The sequence below is a fragment of the Carcharodon carcharias genome, chromosome 14 (genome assembly GCF_017639515.1).
Source record: "Carcharodon carcharias isolate sCarCar2 chromosome 14, sCarCar2.pri, whole genome shotgun sequence".
Taxonomy (NCBI): Eukaryota; Metazoa; Chordata; class Chondrichthyes; order Lamniformes; family Lamnidae; genus Carcharodon; species Carcharodon carcharias.
Window position 1 is genome coordinate 60,097,091 of NC_054480.1, and position 27,411 is coordinate 60,124,501.

General features: G+C 39.3%; 1 protein-coding gene across 1 annotated transcript; it reads right to left on the reverse strand.

The window, feature by feature from the left end:
- Window positions 1-1,126: 1,126 nt before the first annotated feature.
- On the reverse strand, window positions 1,127-27,327 carry LOC121286704 (aurora kinase C-like). The gene is made up of 9 exons (XM_041203704.1): window positions 27,238-27,327; window positions 20,686-20,742; window positions 18,724-19,033; window positions 14,921-14,978; window positions 11,995-12,186; window positions 9,361-9,499; window positions 8,039-8,187; window positions 3,055-3,229; window positions 1,127-2,285 (listed from the first exon to the last, which is right to left on the reverse strand). The coding sequence occupies exons 2-9, from the start codon at window positions 20,725-20,727 to the stop codon at window positions 2,097-2,099; spliced, it is 1,254 nt and encodes a 417-aa protein (XP_041059638.1). The 5' UTR covers window positions 20,728-20,742; window positions 27,238-27,327; the 3' UTR covers window positions 1,127-2,096.
- Between the last annotated feature and the right edge of the window lie 84 nt (window positions 27,328-27,411).

Below are 27,411 nucleotides of genomic sequence, written 5' to 3' on the forward strand. Positions count from 1 at the left end.
TACTTTGTTCAACTTTCAATATTGAATTAGCCTCCTCAAATTTACTGCTTTGTTTAGATTGTGTTTACAACCAAATAGATGAAGGTTAAAAAAAGTTGTGTTGTTACTTGACTTGAAAGATTTATATTTTCAAAAGACGACTTTGAAATCTACAAATGAATCATACCTGTACAGTTAGTTTATATTGAGAATCAACACAATTGTAGAAATTTGGCAGTGAAAAGGTGGGTTTTATGTATAAATAAAACAATTTCTCCTTACTCAAATAAAACAATTGATGAAAATGTGATGCTGCTTCCTTAATTGTTTCTTTCCCCTCACTGCAAATGACAAGTTTCACCCATTCTCCTACAGATTGTGAATCACAAAGTATATTAGCCTTGAGGCTGGTATACATCATGTGGATCCCCAGCTTTGTCCATTACATGGGACTTTGGATCTTACAATCAATTAATAGGAGTTCACCTTATACAGTTTATAGTTTGTTTACTTTTAATCACTAGTGTACTTCCTACACACAACACTGGAGTAGCTGACAATGTTGGGCTGGATCAGGCTAAGAAAAAACAAATCTGATACAAAACTTTATATTTAATAACATTTCTCATCTGGGCAAGTACATGCCTCCATTTAAAAAAAAATCTAATATAAAAATGTGTTGCACTGAAATATTAGAATTGTTACAAGGAGATTTACATCTTCAAATCAAGAGGCCTGCCTGACAGCCACTCCAATTTGATGAAAAGCTAGGTAGCTAGGTGAGCAGGTTTCACATTACAACCACCAAATTTGCTATCGAGAATGTATTGCTGTTGGAGTTAACTCTTTTATCCCACCATACCAGAGTTGTCAAAAATAACAGCAATTTTGGTCTACAAAATCCCTTGTAAAGCAGAGTTGTTTTGAAGCTATAGCTAAATATTTAAAGTTAGAGCAGCCAAGAGGAGTCTTAAATTTGTAATCCCTCCCACCTCAAGATTCATAAGAGCCCAAAAGTATGTTCCTCCTTCAAATTATCACAATCAAATCTATCAATTGTTTCCAGTTAGAGAAAGCAGTCTTCAGACATTTTAATTGGTGAATGGGCATTTGGATGGTCAGGGAAGAACATGGTGGAGGACAAGCATTTAGTTTCAAAATGCTAGACTTTTTATTAATGTATAATCATCTCAACTTGATGGATATTGTAAACATAGCTATAAAATAAAGGTTTCTAACTAGAAGAAGAAATCCAACTGGAAAGTTGATATACACACAAAAGCAGGTGATCAAGAAACTGCATCCAAATCAAAGTTCCCACATATCAAATCTTACCATTTTCAGATCAGTGATCTGTTCGCGGATTTTTGACAAGATTTTGCAAGGGCAGTTTAAAGAGTCCATCCTTTGTTACACAAGTAAAATAACAGGAGTGTTACAGAAGTTAACATGGCATTTGTAAAACCCATGACAGCAATTAACTAAGCTTAATTTACATACAGTCTGAGGGACTGACTGAATTCTGACCAGGTGCAAGGGAACCAATTTGTACAGTTGGTAAGGTTGTAATTTCTGAACCACTGCAAGTTAACTGCACGTAGCAGGAACACAGATGTCCTTCTCACCTCTACAGTAACTAATCCAAGCTAGATCCATGACATAAGCATTAATATTTTTAAATAGAGAAAAAAGTTAAAATTCAACTGGGCCATTAACATTCAAACCTGAAGAGGCTCTCATAGCTAATTCTTTATTTACAGCAACTTTGTTTTTGCAGTTGCAAAATTCAGTTGAGAGTCACAACTTTTCCTTTTCATTTCATTCACTAGTGAAAACATTACAGTAAACATACACAGATTTAATTTTCAAGAGAAAATTAGTGAATTCCACCATGAGCAGTGGAAACTGATTAAGGGGAATCTAGACAGTCCCAGAATTTAATACAGTACAATTTAAACAGAGGTAAATTAAGAAATTCACCAATTCTCTATTAGCCTGAGTTGTCTGCTGAGAAGATTCCTACACTCAGAATCAGACAAAATAGTGGCTGCAGGCAGTCAGAAAATGGTTATTGCACTGCAAAGTCTCAAAACCAGCATTTCCTATACTTCCCTGGTTTACATGTTGGGGTCAGATGGTGTCATGGGCTCCTTCTTCTGGGTGGCTGATTTAACAGCATGTTTAACCACCCATAAATGTTCAAGTACATCTTTCAAAGGTAGCCGTTGGTTGGGGTTGTGCTTCAGCAACCTAGTAATTAGATCCTTTGCACCCTCTGTTATGAAGGATGGAAATTTAAGGTCAACCTGAAAAGATACAGCACAAGGTATGTTTATTATACTGAACAAGCAATACCTAAAAGACACCACTTTTTAGTAGCATATTAAACTGCACTGTCTCACATTTTCTCCAGTGAGCACTCATTTCATCTATTTTGTCACTGAATTCTTCCTTTATCCACACCTCCCAAAATTCTTAATAGGGTGGGTGAAATTACAGACTGCAGCTTATCAGTAACTCAGCACAAATGAGCATATCACATGTGCAAACTTTATCAGCTGACTCAGAATCCAGGAAAGCCCAACACTGACCTCAGGCACCCACATGCAGCATTGGAATCTGGATACAGAGCAAATAACTTAACTAATTTTCTCCTGCCTAGGCCAGGGAAACAAGTAAATTTCTTCGCCCTAGCTATCACCTTGGCTAAGAGAAGGACTGAACCAGAAACTTCCTTGTCAAGCACAAAAAAAGCATCTTCAGTTACCACTAAGCAAGTGAAGTGAATATTGCCAAATAGGTTGAGGTGATCTGTAACACTGGAGATATAAATCTGAAGCATAATCAAAGCAACATGGTTTAACAATGCATCGATTTGTTATGAATCCCACAAATTATTAAAAACAACTTGGAATTGTTAGTTCCACCCTTTAAATCACTGACCCTTACATACATGCTAAGCTGGATACAGAAGTGCCCAGCTGAAAAAGGAATGGACCATTCAACACTTTCAGGACATTTGGCCCAGTGTAAAAGATACACAATTACCCTACAGGGTAGTTGCAGATAACTTACTTTAGAAATTCTCCTAAAGGTTTCTTGACGATCTGCTGCTTCAAATGGAGGGTGACCCACTAAAAATTCATAGCAAAGAACACCAAGACTCCAAAGGTCAACCTTTTCATCATGCATTTTTCCTTCAATCATCTCTGGTGGCAGATAGTCCAGGGTACCACACAATGTTGCTCTTCTACAAGAAATACAACATGAAATACTTCTTAGCATACATTCTATCACACATTAACCCAATGTTTCTAGCCACAGTTTTGTATGCTACAGCATTAAACCATTAAAACATGATTGCCAAAGGAGAATCCCAAAATCTTTGAGTCTATCAACTTGAGGATTTGCAGAGCATTTAGTGTTCCTCCCTAAACTCAAAGCTGGAAGACATCAAGAAGATAATCCCCCAAACGAATTTTTTCTTCCAAGATATGGCTCAGGAAACCTTTCAGAATTGGTATGGCCTGAGAATTAGATGATGTGCCCACTCTTTACGGGATTCAAGCCATCTTTAGTTCCTGTAGCATATGCTTAAGGCAAATTCAGGTTCAAAAGCACCACAGTATGACATGGAAGTCATACTGATCAGAGCTTGATGCAATGATACAAAAAGGCATGAACAAAGCAATGGCAGCAGTTGTCACGAGATCCTTTGATACGAATTGCAATGTTTACAGTGAGTAGACATCACTACAGTAACACTGATCATAGGATGTAGGAGCAGAAGTAGGCTATTCAGTCCACCAAGTCTACTCTGCCATTCAATGAGATCATGGCTGATCTGATAATCCTCAACTCCACTTTCCTGCCTTTTCCCCATAACCCTTGATTCCCTTACTGATTAAGAGTCTGTCTATCTCAGCCTTGAATATACAGAATGACCCAGCCTCTATAGTCCTCTGTGGTAAAGAATCACAGATTCTTTAGAATAAATTCCTCAGAATAAATTCCTCCTCATCTGTTTTAAATGGGCAACCCTTTACTCAGATTATGCCCACTGGTCCTAGACTCTCCCACATCCTCTCAGCATCTACCCTGTCAAGCCCCTTAAGAATCTTTTATGTTTCAATAAGGGTACTTCTCTTCTAAATGCCAATGAGTACAGGCCCAACCTACTCAGCCTCTCCTCATAAGAAAATCCCTCCATACCTAAGATCAACCTAGTGAACCTTCTGGGGACTGCCTCCATTGCCAGTATATCTTTCCTTAGATAATGGGACCAACTGTTCACAGTATTCTAGGTGTGGTCTAACTAGTGCCTTGTATAGTTTTAGCAAGACTTCCCTATTTTTATACTCCAATCCCTTTGAAATAAAGGTCAACATTCTATTTACCTTGCCTGTTACCAGCTGAACTTGTGCTAACTTTTTGTGATTCATGCATGAGGACCCACAAATCCCTCTGTGTTGGAGCTTTCTGCAGTCTTTTTCTATTTAAATAATATTCAGCTCCCCTATTCTTCCTGCCAAAGTGCATAAACTCTCATTTTCCCCACATTATATTCCATCTGCCAAGTTTTTGCCCACTGATTTAATCAGTCTAAATCCCTCTGTAGACTATTTGTATCATCTTCACCACTTGCCTTCCCACCTATTTTTGTGTCATCCACAAACTTGGCAATAGTACATTCCCTTCCCTCATCTAAGACATTAACATATATTGTAAATAATTGTGGCTTCCAGCAGTGATCCCTGTGGCACTCCACTAGTTACAGATTGCCAACTCTTGTCTTCTTTTAGCTAGCCAATCCTCTATCCATGATAATATGCTACCCCCAACACCATGGGCTCTTTTCTTAAGTAGTCTTATGTGCAGTAGCTCATCAAACACCTTTTGGAAATCCAAATATATTGCATCTACTGGATTCCCCTTTATCTATCCTCCTTTTTATCTCCTCAAAGAATTTAATAAAATTTGTCAGGCATGATTTCCCCTCATGAAGCCATGCTGACTCTGCTTGATTAGATTATGTATTTCTAAATGCTCTGCTATTACATCCTTTATAATAGACTTAACATTTTCCCAATGGCAGATATTAAGCTAACTGGCCTATGGTTACCCATTTATCGTCACCCTCCCTTTTTGAATAAGGGTGATCAGTTTTCAGTTTAACGATACAGTCCTCAGTTAAAAATCCTCAGATTAAAAGAACAAAGTAACACTGGTTCAATTTCCAAGTACTGAGGCACCACAGGCTAAGAAACATTTTAGTTTTTAGAAAGGATTACATTGAAAAATTGGAGGAAAAGGACAATCAATTGAACCCTGTAGAATCAGAGTGCATGGAACAATCAAACTGCAAAGTTACAATACATAGTAGAGAAGTTCTGTGCAGCAGGCTGTTTGAAGCTCCATATCATTCCTTTCCATAGTTTCAAACCACTGGATGTGTTAGCCAAGTCAAATCTTCTGTATTGTTTAGGTTCTGAGTAATCTAATCACTTTGAGCCAAACAAACAGTGTCATGCTTTGAATTTCCACAATGGAATGAAAGGATGAAAAGGTTTGTTTTAAATGTTTTAATGTAAAATCAGCTAGCCTTCGATGTCATTTCCGTTTTAGATTAGATAACCAATTTGTGAAGATTTGGGTTCCTTCTAGTTATGAATAAGAGTTTTGAGGGAAAAAACTTAGTCTATTTGCCCAAAGGCTGCAGGATAGGGTTTTTGAAATCAGATTCTGCTAGTTAAGCTTTGTCAAGCTTAGAGAATGAAGGAAGTCCGTTATTATTTTGTTTCACTCTAGAGGACCCACATATACAGGGAAGAATTATATGCTTGCTCTTTTGCATTACCCAGAGACAAGTTGTACTGACCAAAATAAGTACATCTGATCATAACTGTTGCTTTGAAATAAAAACAGTTTAATCAATTTGTACTTGGCATTTTTAATTGTCTACCTGCAAAGATCAAACTAGACATCCAACATCTAGTACCAATCACAAAGGTATTTTGTTATGCTACATAGATTTGGACTATGAGCACACCCCTAAATATAAACACTCAAGCCACTCAAGGGAGTGGCTACCACTGCAGTATTATGAGGCAAGATCCAAAATTTGTAACATCTTCTTTGCACAGCCAAAGGGAGCCAATATAGGATAAGTTCCCAAAATAAAAAGCAATCACTTATTGGATGCCTTGAAGATGATTATCAGAATTGCTCCACCCCTCCTCAAATAGAGAGGCAAAAGTCCAAATTCTCCTATGGTTACACCCATTTAATGGCAAATGAAGGGGATAGTATCGATTATATACATCAATACCCATTAGTAATTCTCTGCTTAAGATGTGGATTGCCCAAAGTGATCAACACACATGTGCAAGTGTCTCGTCATCAAGCACCAGCCATTATGGTGTAGGGTAAGCTCAGTGGATCAGCTGTTTTTTTCCCTGGTCAGTCATCAGCCAGTATGGTCCCCTTTGTCAACTACCTCAACTCACTCATTTGCATGTGGCTCTCCTCCATAATAATCATGGTTCTCATTTGGAAGCAGCTCTGCTACTCACTGGTCTACCTACCTGATTCTTAAGATGTCTAGTCAGTGATAAAAACATTAACGGAAATAACGTCTGCCTTAATGTTTACCACCATCTCCCTTTAGTGTCTACATTTGGCTTCTTAACTCCTGACCGACTTCTCAACGGACTTGTGTGCCACTCTATTGTTTTTGGTTCTGGACTATTTGCCCTTTAGAGTTGCTCTTCTAATCATTTGGAATGCAACCCAGAGGTCCAGAAGCATTCAAGCCTGGCAATAGGTTCAGGAAATAAGTAAATATTGTCACAAGGCTATGTCCCTTTATTTTTTGAAAATGATTTTTCAACTCACTGGAATTTTTGCAATTTGAACTGAGACAGAGCAAACTGATTAAAAATGCAAGGCCACAAGGTGAAGGTGAGAAACAAAAATCACCCTCGGGGGACTGTGAAGAGATTTTTTTTAATATGATGGAGACACATATCAAAGCTCAACAGTCTAAGGAGAAGGCATTAAAAATGCAAAGTACTGGATATTGAAAACATGGCTGCCACAGACATGCACACCCAAACCTCTTGGAAACACATGGGTGAAGTATTAAGGCAAGGTTGTCCAGCCACTAAAGAGATTGCAGGTGACACGTGTCAAGAAATTTTTCAATGGAGGAAACAGGCTGAAGGCTGCTCTCTTCTCCCTCCCACTCCCCACCCTCCCCTTTTGGACTAAGTGGCTCATCCAGTTCGAGAAGCCAACACTACCAGAAACCTAACAGCAAACAGCGATCTCGTAATCATTACCACATCAAAGAAAGCAGTTAACCCAAATCAGCCACAACATTAAAATCTATGCCTCACGGACAAAGGACACTTAACGGTATATTCGTTTACTCTTTTTATTGGACTCTTGATTCCGCTTTATTTCATCTGTGTCCAAATGATTACATAAGGGCAGAAAACTTAATGCTGTGTTATTTTTCTTCAGGTTTAATGGTTAATAAATTTGCTCTTTGACCCAAGGAAACCTTTTGGATTGGCTTATTGTCATGTAGTGGTATTGTCATTTGACTAGTAATCCAGAGACTCAGGGTAATGCTCTGGGTTCCTGGGTTCAATTTGAATTCAATAAAAAAAAATGTGGAATTAAGTCTAATGATGACCATGAAACCATTGTCAATTGTCATAAAAACCCATCTGGTTCACTAATGTCCTTTAGGGAAATAAATCTACTGTCCTTACCTGGTTTGATCCACATGTGACTCCAGACCCAGCAATGTGGTTTACTCTTAAATGCCTCCTGAACAAGGGCAATTAGGGATGGGCAATAAATGCTAGCCGAGTCAGTGACACCCACATGAACGAATAAAAAAGACACAGCTAAATAGTTTCTTTCAAAATCAAAGTTATGCATCCAAATTTGCTATGGAACCATTAGGCTGATGGGAAATATTCATTCTAGTGTCATTCAATAAAATGAAACAATTGGAATTTACATAGCTATATGCCTATGGAATTAGTACCTGGAAGCTGGAGCATGCACAGACCATCCAAAATCTGCAATCTTCAGCTCTCCATTTGCCCCAAGTAATAGATTCTCTGGCTTAATGTCTCTATGAATCACCTTCTTTGAATGACAGTATACGAGTGCATCAGCCAGCTCAGACATATACTGAAAAAAGGATAAAGTTATAAATTATTAATCAGTAGTACCTATAGAATCAAGTCTAATAACCACATTTTGATTTGATATCATTGATATTATTCCAAATATTTACTCAAATCTAAAAAAATAATTATGTATATAAATTAGAAATAGCCCCTGTGGATCTCCCTCCCTACACTCCATTTCTTTTCCTCCCCGCAACTGCCGTTACATCATTCATGTATTCCCTGCTGCTCACATTAAGAACCAACTTAACCAGCCCCATTTCCTATTCTGTATTGCCTGGCTTTTAGCTGAATATATTTCATGTGGAAGTATCATTTTTTGAAATGCCAATAAGACCACAAATGCTTCCATGTGCATTAATAGAATAAAGCACTCAGCTCCTGCAAAGCAAAGATTTTGTTGGCAAGGCCCCACTATAAACGTTATTGGCTTTTCATAACCATGCAAGTCTTAAAGTTTATGTACTACAGTTGCTGCGACTTGAATGATGTTCCATATAGTAAACTATATATTTTAACTGTATTCTACATTTGCCAGAGTAGTTTTCCCAGTAGCAGAGACTTAAAGTATATGCTGCAAGTACTCAAGTTTGGCATTATCTGTGGAGAGAGAAGCAGTTAACATTTCTCCCTCCATAGATGCTGCCTGACCTAAGTATTTACAGTATTTCTTTTTCCTCCAGATTTCTAGCATTGACAGCATTTTGCTTTTGTCTAGTTGTTTAGTAGCCATGTCCCCTATAAGAGCTAGTGTTGTTTAATTAGGTGGTTGAGCTCCATGCAAGTTCATAAACCTAGCTTTATGGGCCACGCAAAAATTGATTTGTGACCTGTGCCAAGCTAATTGATCAGAATAGGAGGGAAGGAATTAAGGATATTAGGTTTAGTGAATGAACAAAGTAATGGGAATAGTTGAAGAAAGTTAAAATTTTAGTCCCAGTTGCAATCCAGTCATGCTTGTTGAGGGGTGGGGTTGGTGGAGCCTTTGGAAGTGATGCTCCTTTAATAGCTGTTTGGGTTCACATATGCCCATGATGATTGAATGCCTAACAAAAAAAAATTAAAAATCAAACAGCATAACTGCAACTTGGGTTTGCTTTGCTTGATTAATATTGGGCACTAACTGGAGCTCTAATACAAAGTTGCACCACACGAACAAATTGTTGTCTCATACCGTAGCACTTCTCCCATCATCAAATTTCCCACATCGCTGCAGTTCTTTATAAAGTTCACCACGAGGAGCATACTCCAAGATCAAATAAACTCTAGAAGCATCATGGAAGTAGCCAAATAGTCGTAAAATATTCGGGTGCCTGCAGAAAGAAAGCGTTCACCAACATGATTGAGAATGTTTAGTCATATAGCTTCTGCATACTAAATTGTCACTTCTGGAGCAAAGACTTCACGTAATAGCTAGTTGAAGTAAGCATAGGATGGCTCATGTATGGCTCATCTTAGAAACTCTAGCCTCAGTTGGTTGCCATTTGACAACTTCAAATTTGAGACAACCCTTTAGTCCATTAAACGTTGTTTACCTGTCAAGAATCCAATAAACTTTGTTTACTTGCCAAGAATTGGAACCAGTGGGCAAGTTTGAAGGTTTCATAAGTTTTAACTAACACAGTTGCAAAATTAAAAAAGACACAAGGATGTTCGGGTTTCTAGGCATTCATCTCCATCTAACTGCCAGGTCAGAGAGACAGCTACTTATTTGCTCTCCACTACAAATGCTTAAAAAAAAGGATTTGTTCTGGCACGGCAACAACTACATATATTTAATTAATTGGAAGTCAAATGATAATGTCAGAGGAACTGGGGTATACCACGTACATAAAATGCAGTGGCATGTCAAAATGGATTGAAAGTTTGGCCTCTTGTCTGTAACTAGTGACAAAGACAACAAATCTATTGAAAACAAGGACAACCTACCAGACATGCAAGTTCTCTCCTCCATACACAGGAGAGGTCAAGTAGCAACAGCATGCATTTTTTTTAAAAAAACATTAGAAACAGAGACACTCGCTACATGCCATGTATGCTCATTTCCATTTATTAGTACTGTAGACCTAAGCCTGGCTGAAAGAATAGCAAAGAAAGCTGCAAGTTATACATGCAGCCAAGCAATTAACTTCTAGTTCAGTTGAAGGAAGAAGCACAATTCTTTTAAATGCAAGAGGGCCAATCTGAGCAGATATGACAGTATAAATGGAATTAGTTTCCAAATTTCAATGCAATTTGAATTGGTTCAAACCTTAATTATGTTATCTAAAGTAGCAACTTGCATTATATTGCACCTTTTAAATGGCCAAAAGTGCTTAGAATGTTCAAGTGAAATATTACCAAAAAAAAAAGGGTAGGGACTCAACTTTCAAAAAGGAAAAGGCTCAAACCTCTGAATTTTTCTTCCAGAATGCTATTGTGGGGCTGCTGGTCTAGCATTTGCTGAGAACACTAGGTCCAGGATGCAAATAAAAAAGCCATTAGATTGGTCTCTTTCCTTCCACCCACTCTCCACTTAATAGATTAAGGGTAAACTTCTGGCTTTCACTTTAGTCAACATGAAAATGCTCCCACCGCTAACCAATGCTGCCAAACCCTATTTCCTGTCTGTATATTGCAATAACCATTAGTTATAACTATGCTTCTGATTAGTGCCACCCGGTGGCTGGTACTATGACAAAAGCATCAGAAGTTTACAAACTGAAGCATCAGCCTGACAGAACAGAAGCTCGAGCACAGTTGGCTGTTACTTTCTCAACCAGCAGCAGGTAATACCACGTCTGCTGCATTTAGCTCTGGATATTAACTAGCTGATCGTTTAATTAAAAGTCTGGGAAGGAATGGGCAGCAGCAAAGGGCTGTCAAATCAAGATAGGCTAAACCAATGGCAGGAAGGGAGAACTACACAAGTTAGTTATAATGAAACTTCCGACTAGCAAAAATCCACAAGAATTTACTGAAATTGATCTCTTTCTGGTTAAGGGAGACAGGGCCAGGTATTTTAGCTACTAATAAAAGACAACCCACAACAACAGGTAAAATGTTGCTGGAGCAAGGAATCACTCAGCATGTGCTATCAAGGCTTTGCTCCAAATCCTCCAGTTCAAAATATTTTTGTGCCGTAACTTGCTGTTATCAGCTTGCACTTGCAACTAAGGCACCTGGGACCCACATGAACAGCAGAACCAAGCTTATTTCCTTAAACAATGACATTTAAGGATCGAGAAATGAAAGGAAAAGATTTGGTTAAGGAGCAAGTCAAAAGGAAAAGAACACAAAATTAAACAATTGACTGCTTGCAGGGATTGAAACATTAGTTCCTTTTAGAGCCAGATGGATAATTGTTCATGCAATGCTATAGTTGTTTATGCACTTAGGCTCTTAAATATCAGAACATAATTAATGTACTTGACTCTTTGCTGACAATTAAATGTCCAAATTCAGTAAGCTGAAACTGAGGCTAAGGGAAAAGATGCCATCTGTGCAAAGGGAGCAGCATGAAATGACCAGCAAGGTCTAGAGATTTGCATCTCATGGGAGCATCTCAATCTGATTGTTGTTGATTTTCACATTAATTACTGCATGTGTTAACACTTATTTTTCTAGCTAGATCTGGCCCAATCTTACAGAATGGGTCATGAAAATGTCTAAACTGTATATGGCAGGCAATTTTATTTGCAGGAAGGCATTCTATAAATATGGATCACTGCACAAAAAGCAGTGAACAGGAACCATAAGCGTAACTAGTTAGTGCACACTAATTTCTTTACAGCTTACAACACTCCCCAACCCCAAAATAGAACCATACCTGAGATGTGACTGGATTTCAACTTCTCTTCTGAGTTGGTGTTCCACCCCAGCTTTCTCAAGTTGAGATTTAAAAAGCACTTTCAATGCCAGAATAAATCTGGATTGTCGTTCCCGGGCCAAATACACATTTCCAAATTTGCCTTTTCCAAGTGGGCGGCCAATTTCAAAGTCATCCAAACACCATTGCTTTCTAAAATAAAATAAATCAAATTGGATTGTACAGCATTGAGTGATTTTATAATTTCAGAAATAATCATGTGCAAAGAAAACTTCCTAAAGGCAATAGAACCACAGAAGACCAGAGACTAAAGGATGTAATGCCTAGAACTCCCATGTCCTCAACAACCCAGAAAACATGCCGTTTTGGTCACTTGTACAAATACAACCATATTACCACATGCTTCAAGTTCTGATTGAAGTAATCAATTTTAACTTTCATCTAATTGGATCTACAAACAAAAACAATTTCTCCAGATATTAGGAGAAAGTCACGGAGAAAAACAGCTGTGCTCTGCACAAGTTGTAAATGATGTGGCTTGTAATTTCTCAAGTCATCTTTCCAGTAAGTCATTAAAAAAGGGCAAAAGGGCCACTATTCATTCATTCTCTTCCTAATATATCCTGCTAAAATTTAGCAGTCAGACTACATTCATAGCATATTTGGTTATCAAAACTACTTGCTATAATATTCAGTTTGGCAAGTGATTCCTTAGTCCAAGGTTTTAAAATAATCAGCCAGTTAGCTAGTTTAGTCTGCTCTAAATACTTTAAAGATTGGTCTACATGAATCAAAAGCATTATAAACATTTTCCAGTAATACTAACAAATTGCATAAACATTCTACAGTAGCATTCAATTAGTTTAACTTGCAGGCTGAATGCACTAGATTTGCACAGTACACCCATAACCTGCATGTGTACAGTATAGCACCTTTAACATAGTAAACATTCGTTGTTTATTGGCGCTATCAAATAAGGTTCAACACTGAGCTGCAGTAGGAATCATTAGGACAGATGGTTAAAAGCCTGACCAATAGGTAAACTTTAAGGAGCAACTTAAAAAGAGGACAGTGGTAAAGGCTCAGGGAGGGATTTCTAGAGTTTACGGCCTTGGCAGCTAAAGATGCAGTTGCTAATGGTGGATGCACAAAATACCAAAATTGGACAAGCAGTGATCTTAGAGGAACATAGGGCTAGAAGAAGTTAGGAAGACAGGGAATGGGAAAGGCTGTAGAGACTTGATTTTAAGACATAAAAATAAGGTATTGTCAGTCCAAAAGCCAGTATAAAAGTCAGCAAGCCCAGATGAGAAGGGTGAACTGGATTTGGTGAGTTTGTGGAGAGTGAAAAATGGGAACCTGGCCAGGAGAGCCAAGAAATAGCCTAGTCTGAAGATAATAAAGGCATGGGTGAAGGTTTCAGCAGTGAAGCCTGAGGCAGAGGTGAAGACAGAATGCTAGGAGGTGGAACTAGTGGCTACATGGTTAGAAGTTTCTCTTGGAGCAGTAAGCTAACAAACAGTCTGCTTCAGGCTCAATTGAACAAGGAGAGGGATACAGTCTATGGCTAAGGGTTGGAGTTTATTTGGGGGATTGAAGACAATGGCTTAGACCTTCCCAATATTTAACTGAAGGAAATTTGTCCTCAGAGGACTGGATGTTAAGCAGGAGATGACAAATCACAGGCAGTGGAGGGATCAAGAGAGGTGATGGCAAAGTAGAGCTGTGAAATATACATTGTAGTTTCAGATGATATTGCCAGGAACAGCATATAGATTAAAAAAGGGAAAGTGGTAAAGGATAAATTCTCAAGTGACTAATGATTTGTTATCTGGGCAGGAAGAGGAGCCAATGCAGATTGTAGCCAGGAAATTAAGAAGGAACCAGGAGGCAGTTCCACCCAGCTGGATGAGAGAAGAGCCAATGGGAAGGATGAGCTAATGGGAAGGATGGTGTGGTCAATCACATCAGAAGCTGTAGCCAGATCAAGGAGGATCAGGGAAAATTTCTTTCATGGGATGTGGGCATCACTGGCTAGGCCAGCATTTGTTGCCCATCCCTAAATCCCTAATTCTCCTTGAACCGAGTGGTTTGCTACACCATTTCAGAGAGTAGTTAAGAGTCAACAACATTGCTGTGGGTCTGGACCCACATAAAGGCATTAAGGGCTATGGCAAGGGAAACATTAGGGAAATTTTGGCTTGGTGGACTTAGGGTAGGGAGGGAAAATAACAGTATAGGCAGTTAAATAAATGTCCACAATCTTAGTGTTAAAATCCATGAGCCCCTTGTACTTGATGGTGAAGGTGGTGGTGGTCGAGAAGACAGGCTGTAATTTAAAAGTAATAGGTTGTCTTTGCACTCCAGGATGATCCTGAAATAATGTGCAGTTTTGGTTCAGTAGGGGACCCAATTAGTACTTTTGCAGTTCAACAGTATCTGGTGATAAATAACAAAGCTAGTTATTTACCATAAGCATTTAAGTCTGCATCTCTTGGACTTAGAGGGGATACAAGGGCTGTCCCAGGGGAATGACCAAAACTTCAAAGATGGGGGATGAGGGTGAGATTGAGCAGATTGGTAGTTGCAGAAATATCAAGGTGAACAAAGGGCCACAGACTAGGCAACTTGGAATTTAAAAGTGCCCTTTAGGTAACTTTGGGGGAAAAATAAGTGTTTCTCCTCCACTCCTGCATGTTCACAGAAGGAACAGGTTCAGTCGGGGAATGCAAGTTGATTCAAGGAAATTATCAGAGATCACCTTATTTATGATTGACACAAAAGGAGTAGAGGGCATATGAAATGGTATGGCTGAGGGGTTGGCTATGAATAGTAATGGACAGTTTGTATGGAGGGAGAAATTCAGAGGATAAGAGGATAGTGAATTCAGGAGAGAGGAAGAGTTGAAACAGAAGTTGAAACTCACTTCTTTTTCTTCTCACTTGCATTATGACAATCCATTGATGTACTCTCAGCAGGTTTTCCTATTTAATAGAATAAAATGAATCCATGAACTAGTCTACAGTACTAACCCACAGCTAGAAATTTCCATTGGGAAATGAGTACTTGCTCCGACTCCTTCCCCAGCTTTTTGGTCTTAAAATAGCACAATGGAACATTTATTTTGTAGGAACAACTTAATACTTTGTTAGAACTGTCCCACCATTTATCCTGCCCACATACTCTTCAAACACATTTCAGCAAATAATCCACCCTTCGCATGTGCCCAAGGATCCTTTATCTAGGCATCAGAGCTCAGACCCAATATTTCATGGCAAGACTCAAATTTCCAATTCTGTTCAAAACAGACATTTGGGGACAGAGCTTCCACTTTGGGTGCAGAGATGTGTACAAATTGCACCCATTTTGAGAAGTGTGTTTTTTTTTGTTGAAAAACTAGAGTAAAAGATTGCAAAAGCTTGATTCATATTGAACACAACTTGCTCGTAAAACTCCATCTTTCTTGCTGGTCGTGCCAGTTTTGGGCGAATGAGAAAATTTTCTTATCTCTTGGTGAATTGATGGATTCTACCATACAGAATGCATTTGTTGGCAGCTTTTTAATCAAAGCCAAGTTTTTAAATATTTTATATTAGTTATTTTATGTTACTTTTTATATTTTATATTAGTTACATCACTGAGAAAACATTGTCAGCAGATTCACCAATGGTGGCTGAAGTCATGTCAGCAAATGACCCATCATGGGTTACATCAAAAAAGGCTTTTGTACACCCAAGCATGGCAGGAAAGTGTTGGCTGAGCTTATAAATGTATACAGCCTGCAACATAGGAACAGCTAACTTGAAAGTGGTCATTGACATTTTGATAAAAAAGGAGCAATGAGAAATAGTCAAATTTCACTGAACACTATTTTGCTTATTCATGTTTCATGTAAAAAAAAGTTGTTTCCAGTAAAATTTGAGACTGATCTCCAATGCACCTCCCAAAAGGCAGGAAAACAGTGGCATGCGAGATTATAAGTCACTAGTACATAACATGCATTCCTCTTATATAATCAAGGTCAAATCCTAGCATCTTCCAGGTGAAAATGCAAAGACCAGTTTATGACAGTGACCAGTAATTCTGAACTAGAGAGAAACAAAACCTCAAAACATTAAGTTATCAGGCAACAATGGATCATGGCACTGCCTGAGAAGGGAATTATTTTGTACCTCGACTGATGTTTTACCATTAACCACCACTAATCAGTTTGACATTCATTCACTGTGACCATACTAGCTACTGTACTAACCCATAACAGACCATACAACTTAAAAAAGTGACCCACTCTTTGTAAAACTTTGGGATGCTGAGGTGAAACACAATATAAAAGCATATTCTTTTATAATAACACCTGACTTGAGTCAAAATTTCAAGACAATCAGACTAAAACCCTTTAGGGCATTGCTTCCCAAACTTTTTCCTGGTGTGACCCCATTTTAATGCCTCAAATTTTGTGTTACTTCAGCTGTTGAGCTGGGGTGGGGCTTGGGGGGTGGGAGGGGGGAACGAAGAGAAAGGGATGGTTTAACTACAGAACAGGGAGGGGTTGGCTCCTGAGTGACAGGGGCCACAAGTAGTTCAGTGGGAATTGTTAAGCTACACGCTTTTTTTTAAAAAAATGAACGCCTATCTTTTCACAGGGTTTTTTTTTTTGCAGGCCTCAAAGATCTGTTAGGTCACGCCCACCAATAGAGAGAAAAAAGAGGATTTAAAAGGAGGCTCACAGCTGTTAACATCCAGTCTGAGCTCCATGGCAGCTCATCTCACAAACTAGAGTTTGAGAAGACCTGCTTTAGGGAGGTTTCTGTAGTCAGCCAACCTGTTCAGTAAAACATGGCATTTGTCTTCATACCTACATTGGAGTGCGATTGCCTGGTAAAAGTACAATAAATGCCGAATTTAAAATGTTGTTCATTCTTACTAACCAATTGCAATACATTTTTGCCCAGCTCAGGTGCTGAAATGCAGATAATTTGGCAGCACAAGAACAAATTGATGGTATAAGATAGAGGGTGTTTGAGTTTTGAAATGCAACAGTATTACATGTCCCATCTGGCTTTCTGTAGTCAGGTGGCCTCTGTCACAAGGTAGTTTGCCAGCAGACATATTGAGATTGGTTCAATAAAGACCTACAATGAGAAAACACGAAGCTCTGCTATCTTTAAACATGAAAAAGAGGGCCCTTCATGCCCAGTGAAGGCTATTCATAACTTAAAACATGGAATGTTTTTCTGTGGAAAAATCTTTTATATTTTTGAATAGACACTCAAAAGTGCCCAAGATGACTGCCAAAAGGTTAGGAGACTTTTGCTTATCTCGGGCTTCTGGAAAGGTGACGGTTCAATTGCCCTGGCTGGTGGTGAGTGAGCGAGTGGATAGGTGGGGGAACTCCCTACGGAATGGACATATCCAGACAGCACCCTCAGTAGCATTCACACCTTGTTTGAATCTTACTCCAAACACTGAGTCAATGGACTCCTAGGCTCTTGTGACTCAGTTTGCAATTTAACAAAAGAAAGCTGACAAAACTAGTTATCCACGAGTTGAGCATGAAAGACCACCTCCTATTGTGAATGATGGCCTTGCACCTCCAAACCAATCTGGTTGGATAGTGCCAGTATTGGGCATGTTATCTCACGCTGGACTGGGTCACAAGTTTTATCTAAAGACTTGGAGACGAGGGCAGTCTGCAGAAGAATTCTGCAAACTGCAAAAGGCTTTGCCTCAAAAAAAGGCTGTAAATTCTTAAAAGCTTCCCAGTCTGATCCAAAACTCCTAAGTCCATTTGTAATGGAATTTGACCTCCTAAAAGTGCCTAACTTCATGACCTCTGCTGAACATTCATCTCTGAGGGAATTCTGTAACAATCCAGATATCTGACTTCAGCTATTTTGGACCCAATGGAACTATAATTCAAGAGTGGAAAAAGGCTTCACTTTACCAGGCCCCACTGACTGATATTCTACAAAAAGGCAAACGTGTGAACTGTTAACTATTATTTTGGTTTAACACTTGCAGAAGTGCACTATCTTCTCAAATTACATCTTTGAGTGTGGTGTGAATGACAGTGTTTAGACTTTTTCAGGTCAAATGTGTGAATAAGTAAACTTTATTTTTAAACCCATGAAAGGCTGCTGCTGTTTCCTTAAATTGATCACACGCAAAGGGGGTTTACAAACACACATGTACCTTTCCAAAAGTAAGGAGGGGAAAGGAGGGTGGTTTCAGTTTATCTCTCCTTCCCTGTTCATAACAGGCCATTCAGCCCATCAGGTCTGTGTTAAGTCTTAGCTAGATTAATTCCATCCCATTCTCCATCTTTGTGCCCTGCTTTCATAACATGCAAAGCAAAAAATTTTTATTCAAAAATACAATCTAAGAATTACATTCTTTATTCACCCTTACTCTAACCAAGAACTAATAAAACGTCTGTAGTGTACTCATTGCCTAACTTTAAGTTCTCAAATTTGCCAAATGCCTAAGCAGATTGAAGCTATGATTTTTCTTATGCGATATTTACTACAACATTATAGAACTACTTCTAATTGTCCAAGAGCACAGAATGTGATGAAGAAAATGTTAAACCATGCAAGGTAGTGGATCAACTAACAGTGCAAAGACTAGTTATACAAAACTACAAAGCCAGCACACAATTATTGTAGCACAATTGAATCTTACAATGTTGTTAGTATTCTGTGCAATATCAGTGTTATAAAATATACATACCATCATTCAGTGCCTCAGCAGGTTGTGCATTGATTTGACTTCTGGGTGGTTCAGAAATTTGATGAACTTCTGCTTTTTGGCAAACCTGCTTCAGCTGTGGGGGCGCTTGCACTGTCTGTTTTACTTGATTTGTTAACACCGGACGTTTGATTGGAGCTGAATTGGCAGACAGAACCCGTGTTTGAAAGGATGCACTTTGCTGGCCTGCATTACAAGCCATATGTTGTGCTGACAAGCTCCCTGTAGGTGGTCGATTCTGAGAGTTTTGTTTCGATTCTACAGAACGTTTTGGACCATCCAAGGCTGGCATCTTCAAAAAAAAAAAGTATTTTCAGACAATTTTCCCTTCACTGTACCAAATACTCTTTCCTGTCTCTGTTTGAGTGACTCCACAAGTTTATTGCTTCAATTATTTTCAATTATAATGTCAATTTAGAAATATTTCAAGTAGACATCATTCACAGATGTACTTTCACACTAATGGATGAAATACACGGGGACTTAAAATATCAGTTTTTTTGGATTTTGATGCAGATTTCGTAGTGTGCGCGCAAATGGCCATTTCTGCATCTTGGGTAAAGTAGCTCTAGGGACATGCACACCAATATTATATTGATGTGCATTTCAAAACACAAAACAAATTGTACTTGATATCCAAGTATTTTTCCCCCCACCTAGAATAAGAGAACCTTCAGCAGATGGTTCCCCAGTCTAATCTCTCAACTGAGCAATGCTTTAGACACCAAACCATATTACCACCACAGTATTCTCCTCTATTGCAGGACTGCCCACTTGGGTACATATTTAAAAATGCAAAGTTAGTGTACATCAACCTGCAGGAGCTAGTACACAGCAAAGCATTAAACAATTGATTCAAAGGACTTAGCATATTGTGAATTACATAGAATATACTGTACAGAAATTCAACCCAACCAGTCCATGCCAGTGTTTATGCTCCAGCCAAGCCACCTTCCATCTTTTCTTATCTAAATCTGTTGTAAACATCCATTCCTTTCTTCCTCACACTTGTTGAAGCTCCCTTTCAATGCATCTAAACTATTTGCTTCTCCCTTGCATTTCTCCGTTGAATTTTATTTGACTGTTCTGCAAGTTTAATGACGTTCTCCTATAATTTGTTGCAGGCCACCTCAGTATTAGCTATCCTCCCCAATTTGGTGTCATCCACAAATTTAGAAGTTATGTTTTTGATTCCAAAAGTCCAAATCATTAACGCAAATTGAGAACAGAAGTAGTCCTAGCACAGATCCTTGTGGAACACCACTTCCTGCCACTCTGCTTTTTACTTTAATTCCCCATCTGCTTTCTATCATGGAGCCAGGTTGCAATCCACTTTGTCACTTAACCCCAAACACCACATTCTCTGACCTTATTATTCTATTATGGGGCACCTTAATTGAAGGCCTTTTGAAACTACAGATAACTTAAACATCTAATTCATTCCCCTTGCTCACTCTTTCTGCTACAGCAAAAATTAAAAAAAAGCTTGGTCAAGCATGAATTTCCCATTTGAAATCGATGCTGACTATTTCTCAAATGTTCTTCCTTTCGCTTCTTTAGTAAGGGTCCCACTATTTTTCTTACTACTGATATTAAGTTGACTGGGCTATGATTCCCTGGTCATGTTGCCTCAAATATAGAAATTAGATTACTATCCACCAGTTCTCTGGCACACGTATCTAACAAATTATTAAATGTGTAACAATGCCTCTGCTATCTCTTCTCTAGATTCTTTTAAAATGTGGAGATTTAATCCAGCCAGACCAGGGATTTCATCCTGAGTTTGTTTAGTTTATTCCAGACATCCCTCCTTTATTTTAAATGCAGTTATCTCATAATTCAACGTATCTCCTAACAGCAAATGCTGAAATATTTAAATTTACATCCATCCATCAATCCCAGTTGTTAGCACTACATATCAACTTTAACAGATGGCAAAAATACCTTTCCAGCACGTCCACCTTGGCTCGCAAGCTTTTTCTCCATTTGTAATCAGAAATCCTGCAAGTAATAATTAAAAGTTGTCACACTGTACTAGAACATTCATTAGAAAACAAATTTATTTGGAGAATGGAAAGATGGAACAGTCAAATATCCACAAGTTTTTTGCAATATTCCAGAACATTCAGAGCTACCAGAATCTAAGCCACAAGATGCTAACTTCATGTTCCCCAATTATCATGTTCCCCAATTATCACAAACTCAGTCAATGCTTTATATTTTTAAAAGCCACAAGAAGATGGCTGCCCAAGGATTACCAGACTTCTCTTTTGTATTGAAAAACTTCCGTCTCAAGAGGAAACAAAAGGAACTTCCAAACTGATAGGATAATTTCAAATTGAATGGGTAATTCAGGTACAAAGACACTAACTGTCTCAAACTAAAGGTACAAAATTCATCACAGGATATACAATCAACCTAGCCACCTGCCTTCTTTGGACTTGTAACAGGTCACACGGTGAAACAGCTGTTTGTTGCCTGCTTTTACAACAGCAAAAAGCTTTTCTGCAGACAGATTCCATGGAAAGCCGTCAACCAGCTGCAAGGTTTCTAAGCAGCAAGGTAATAAACAGCAATACCTTGCTAGTGGGAGACTCTTAAAGACTTTCTTCAATCTGTTCCAGTTTCTCATGGAGCTCCAGAGCAAAAATACCTTTCTGCTCAGGGACCTACGCCACACTAGAATTGGAAACAGAATTAGGAGGTCTTCCTTCTCAGCGTGCTCTCCCTCCCTCACATTCATGAAAAGACCACCAAGCCCATAGAACTGGATTTATTGGGTGGAGATGGCACCAAATGGAAAAAGCTAGAAAGGCAAATTCTTCAAAGCTCTTCAAAGTCATATCATCTGCATTTTATTGGGAGGGGTTGGGGAGAAAAAAGATGTATATTGAAATCATCTCTTACTGGGAAGTGCCACTTTGCACAAGTGAAAAGTTGTGTTACTGGTCCATTAGTAGATACTTCACATTATGCTGACAAGACCCCCGCCACCACTACCTCCCTCCCCTGACAGCTGGTCTATACTGTGCTATCAGAGCATATTTTAGATCATCCAGATTTAGTATCTCCAAAGATCAAATACCCAGTCATTTCACATGCCAATTTCCTCAGTGTAAAAAGAGACCATGTTTGATTTATCTCACCAGCTTATAGCTGACAATCCTTCCAAGTGATCATAAACAAGAACATACCTGACCACAATTGGGTCTGTATGTCAAGAAAACTCAGGATGACATGACCTTCCTGCATCATGGCAAGTAGTTAAGCAAACAGTCTACCAGCCATTTATCTGAAGGGAAAGGCAGCAGAGGGCCGTTAAAATGCCATCTAGTGTCCTCAGCAGTCTCCAGTTTCTTGTGTGAAGGTAGATTATAATTGTGAAAGGCTACAAATGCCACAATGGGGATAAAGGTTAGCAAGTTTCTCAATATTCTGTAATTACAATTATATTGCCAATCATTGTCTTGGCTCATCTGGGCTGGTGCAAATGAATGACAAAAAACTTCAACCGGTGGGGGCATTTTTAAGGTCCAGAGAAAGCATTGCTCTAAAATGCTTCCAATCAACAGGAGTGGCTAACTTGCTTCTTGAAAGGAGATTCAAGAATACATTGCCCAGCTAATGCCAGGTCAAAAGGGGTGTTATATCAGTGGTAACAGGCCAAGTTTCATGGAATGACTGTATTGTGGTCTAAAAAAGGCTGTAGAATATCAAGGCTCTGGGAGTAATTACAATCATCAATTGAGTAATGGGCATGTAAGGGGACAACTGACTACACTGGAGAGACAGACAGACTGAGCAGCAAATTAGGTTCACATGAGAATTCGAAGCATGGGAAAAAGAATAATTCCTATGTATGACAGGCCTCAAGTTAATTAAGTGAGTAATCAAATTAAGTTGACTAAATAAAAGGAGTAACAATGGCAGGACAGGTGTTATGTTGCAGCTGTGGATTTGGGAGCTTTTAGACAGCAAGGCAATGTGGCATGACAAACACGTCTGCAGAAAGTGTAAGCAGCTAGAGGAATTCCAGAGCAGGATTATTGATCTGGAAGCCAAACTGCAGACACTGTGCAACAGAAGGGTGGGGGAGATATGCTTGGGCACTTTGTTCCAGGAGACGGTCACACCTCCTAGAATAGGGTAGTCTGTTTTAGTCAGCAGTGAGGGACAGGAAGGCGTGACCATGAGTGAGGCAGGTAATGGGACTGATCAGACAGTAGTGGATGAGCCAGAGATGTTGCAATTGTCAAACACATTGGAGGTGCGGACAAAAGCGAGGTCTACAAGGTGATGAGCAGGCTGACCATGGTACAGGAAGCAAAGGGAGAAAACAGGAATGTATTGGTAGTATGGCACAGTTTGGTGAAGAGGATTGACACTGTGCTTTGCAGCAAAGAGCAAGAGTCCAGAAGGCTATGTAGGCCTGTCCAGTGGCAGAGTTCAGGCCTTCTGCTCAGGACTGGAGAGAAACTTGCAGTGGGAGGGGAAGGATCCAATCATCATGGTCCATGTAGGTACCAACAACATAGGCAAGATGTGGAACGAGGTACTGCATAGTCAGTACAAGAAGCTAGGTGCCAAATTAAGAATCAGAACCTCAAGATAATAACTTCTGGATTGTTACCTGAGGCACATGCAAATTGGCATGAGGCAAATAAGATTAGAGAGATGAATGCATGGCTCAGACTGGCATGGAAGTAGTGGGTTCTGGTTCATAGGGCACCAGCACCAGTACTGGGGAAAACTGGGGCTGTATCATTTGGGCGGTCTACACCAGAACCATGCTGGGACGTATGTTCTTTCAAATCGCATAACTGGGGAAGAAGAGAGGGCCCTAAACTAAACAAGAGGTTGGGGGTGGGGGGGGGGAAGGTGATGTGTGAGAGATCAAGCTTGGGTAGATGTGGCAAATCAAGCAGTTGATTCAAAGCAGGAGACCATAATAGTAATATGGGAAAAGAGGGCCATAGAATAGCGGGAAGGGACAGAAATAAGACCTAAGAATACCCGAACAGTCAAGACCAGATATTACAAAGATAATAAAAAAACTAAACTAAAGGCTCTGTATCTGAAAGCACACATTCATAAAGTAAATGAATTGATAGCACACGCTGAAGTAAATAAATATGATCTGATAGCCATTATAGAGATATGGCTGCAGGATGACAAGGATTGGGTCCTGAATATTGAGGGGTATATGATATTTAAGAATAAGAAGCTAGGTAAAGGGATAGCACTATTGATGAAGGATAGTATTGATGTAATAGAGATTACCTTGATTCAGGAGATCAGAATGTAAAATCAGTTTGGGTGAGATAAGGAATAGTAGGGGAAAGAAGTCATCAGTGGAAGTGCCCCCTAACAGTAACCACAATGTAAGACAAAGTATACAAGAAGAAATATTGGGTGCTTGTGATCAGGGACAGCAATAATCATGGGGTGATTTTAATCTACATATAAACTGGAAAAATCAGACTGGCAGTAGCAGCCTAGGTGAAAAGTTCATAGAAAGCTTTCTAAAAAATTTTTTAGAGCAGCATGTTCTGGAACCAGAGAGAGAAGATTATATTAAACTTGGCATTGTGCAAGTGACAGAACTAATTAAATACCTCAAAGTGAAGTCACCCCTAGGTAGCAGCAAACACAACATGATTGAATTTTACATCCAGTTTGAAAGGGAGAAGGGTGGGTCTAAGACTAGTTTTTAAACTTAAATAAGGGCAACGATGCAGGCATGAAAGCTGAGCCAGCTGAAGCAAACTGAGATACTAGGCTAGGGGATAGATCAACAGAGAAGCAGTGGCAGACAGTTAAGGGGATATTTCAGAATACTCAGACTAAGTATATTCCTACTATAAAGAAAAATTATAAGGGGAGGACCCACCATCCGTCGTTAACTAAATGTGTTAAGGAAAGCATCAAACTTAAGGAAAAAGCATACAACTCCACAAAGATGAGTGGCAGATCAGATCATTTGCCAGGACATAAAGGACAGCAGAGAATGACTAAATTTCTTTCTCCTGAATGACCTTTAAGAGTATGAGAGGGAGCTAACTAGAAATGTAAAACTGGATAGCAAGAGTTTCTTCAGGTACTCAAACAGGAAAAGAGTAAGTAAAGTGATTGTTGGTCTCTAGGGAGTGACAGTGGGAGTTAATAGTAGATAAGGAAATGGTGGTTGAAACAAAGAAATATTTTGCTTCTGTCCTCACTATAGAGGATACAAAAAGTATTCCAATAATAAATCAGGAGGTGGAAGGGAGAGGGGAACTTAGTAAAATTAATCATGAGGGAAGCAGTACTGAGCAAACTGATGGAGCTGTGGGCCAACATGTCTCAAGGTTGACAAGTCTCTGGGACCTGATGGACTTCATCCTAGTGTCTTCAGAGATGGCTAATGAGGTAGTGGATGCATTGGTGTTAATTTTCCAAAATTCCCTAGATTCTGGAAAGGTTCCATCAAGCTGGAAAGTAGCAAATATAACCCTTCTATTCAAGAAAGGAGGGAGATGGAAAACAGGAAACTATAGGCCAGTTAGCTTGACATTTGTTCTGTTGAAAAGTCATACGGATTCGAAACGTTAACTGTATTCCTCTCCGCAGATGCTATCAGACCTGCTGAGTTTTTCCAGGTATTTTTATTTTTGTTTTGGATTTCCAGCATCCGCAGTTTTTTGCTTTTAGCTTGACATCTGTCATGGGGAATGTATTAGAGTCAGTCATTGAAGAGGATATGGCTGGGTATTTAGAAAAAAAAACAAGGTAATCAGGAAGAGTCAGTATAGTTTTGTAAAAGGGAAATCATGTTTAACCAATTTATTGGAGCTCTTCGAAGGAGCAACATGCACTGTGGATGAAGGGGAGCCTGTAGACATATTGTACTTGGACTTCCAGGAGGCATTTGATAAGGTGCCACAACAAAGGTTATTACAGAAAATAAAAGCTCATGGTGTGAGGGTGGGGTAACATATTGGCATGGATACAAGATTGGCTGGCTGACAGAAAACAGTATGCATAAATGGGTCTTTTTCTGATTGACAGGATGTGACAAGTGGAGTCCCGCAGGGGTCTGTGCTGGGACCGCAACTTTTTACAATTTATATCAATGACTTAGATGAGGGGAGTGAAAGCATGGTAGCTACATTTGCAGATGACAAAGATAGGTAGGAAGGTATATTGTGAAGAGGGCATAAGGAGGTTGCAGACAGATATAGATAGGTTGAGCGAGTGTGCAAAAATCTGGTAGATGGAATGGAATGTGGGAAAATGTGAAGTTGTTCACTTTGGCAAGAAGAATAAAATAGCAGAACATTACTTAAACAGAGAACAGCTACAGAATTCTGAGATGCAGAGTTCTATTCCATGAGCCACAAAAATGTTTGTATGCAGGTGCAGCAAGCAATTGAGAAGGCTAATGGAATGCTATCCTTTAATACAAGAGGAATTGGACATCAAAGTAAGGATGTCATGCTTCAGTTATACAGAGCATTAGTGAGGCCACATCTTGAACAGAGTGCAGTTTCAGTCTCATTTACAGAAGGATGTAAATGAATTGGAGGCAGTTCACAGGAGGTTTACTAGATTGATACCTGGAATAAGCAGGTTGTCTTACAAGGAAAATTTAGATACGACTAGGCTTGTTTACACTGGAGTTTAGAAGAACAAGGGGCGACTTGTTTGAAGTATAAAAGATCCTAAATAGTATTGACAAGGAAATGATTTTTCCTCTTATTGAACGGTGGAGTAGGCTCAAAGGTACGTATCACGTACTTCTGCTTATATTTCATATGTATGTCCTCGTGAGACACAGTAGCCTGAAAAAGCTAGGGAGCTACATGACCAAATCTCACATGGTACCTACACCATGAACAAAGAACACAGAAGCAAAATTGTCTTATGGTCCTCCATTGTATGCTATTAAAAGAACATCTCCCATGAGTTGCTGTCATTTCCAGAGGGCCAGTATATATTTTTTTTGTTTATTTTTTTTTAAAACACACAGGCGACAGGATACTGACTCTTATGCCATCATCAATTTAGGCTACCAAAAATAAGAACATTTTATTTTTTAAAAAATTAAAACCCAAACATACCTGCAATCTTCACCTGATATCTACTAAACTACAAGAACTGTGGCAAATAAATTGGTAAACCAGAGGCTATTGCAGAACATCCCAGAGAAGGAGATTGGCGCTATACTGAGAGACCAGAAAGAACCCTTTCCGTCGTTAGACCATGAAACGGAAAAGACAGCCCATGGAGAAGAGGTTCTGTACAGCTACTCTGGAGTGGACATAATACCATCCCCACCTGAGCAAAAAAAAACAGAGAGTGACACCAGCTGCAGCCCTGGGCAGAGAGGCCAGTCTCTGGGTGAGACGCGTCCCCAGGGCTCCACCGATACCCCCATCCCAAACTCCTCGGAGTCCTCAGATATCAAACAAAGCCGGATCCTTTCCCCGCTAAACCCCAGGTCTACTTAATCCTCACCTGAGAAGACCGTTGCCGTTGCCGGACACACTCTCTCTCTCTCTCTCTCTCTAACGAGCCACTCTAACCCCGCTGCCGTTTAAATTCAAATCCACCGCACTTTAAACCATTTAACAAATCCCACACTTTAATTGGACGGCGACTCCGCTCTGCTCGTACGCCATTGGCTGTTTT

Bases quoted from the DNA above. Each gene is read 5' to 3' on its own strand.
- LOC121286704 (XM_041203704.1), bottom strand. From the start codon at position 20,727: ATGGAGAAAAAGCTTGCGAGCCAAGGTGGACGTGCTGGAAAG. The intron at 12,187-14,920 runs GTGAGTTTCAAC...ATTTTATTTTAG, and splicing joins GCAAGTGAGAAGAAAAAGAA to AAAGCAATGGTGTTTGGATG. The intron at 3,230-8,038 runs GTACTAATTCCA...TATTTCTTGTAG, and splicing joins GTGCATGCTCCAGCTTCCAG to AAGAGCAACATTGTGTGGTA.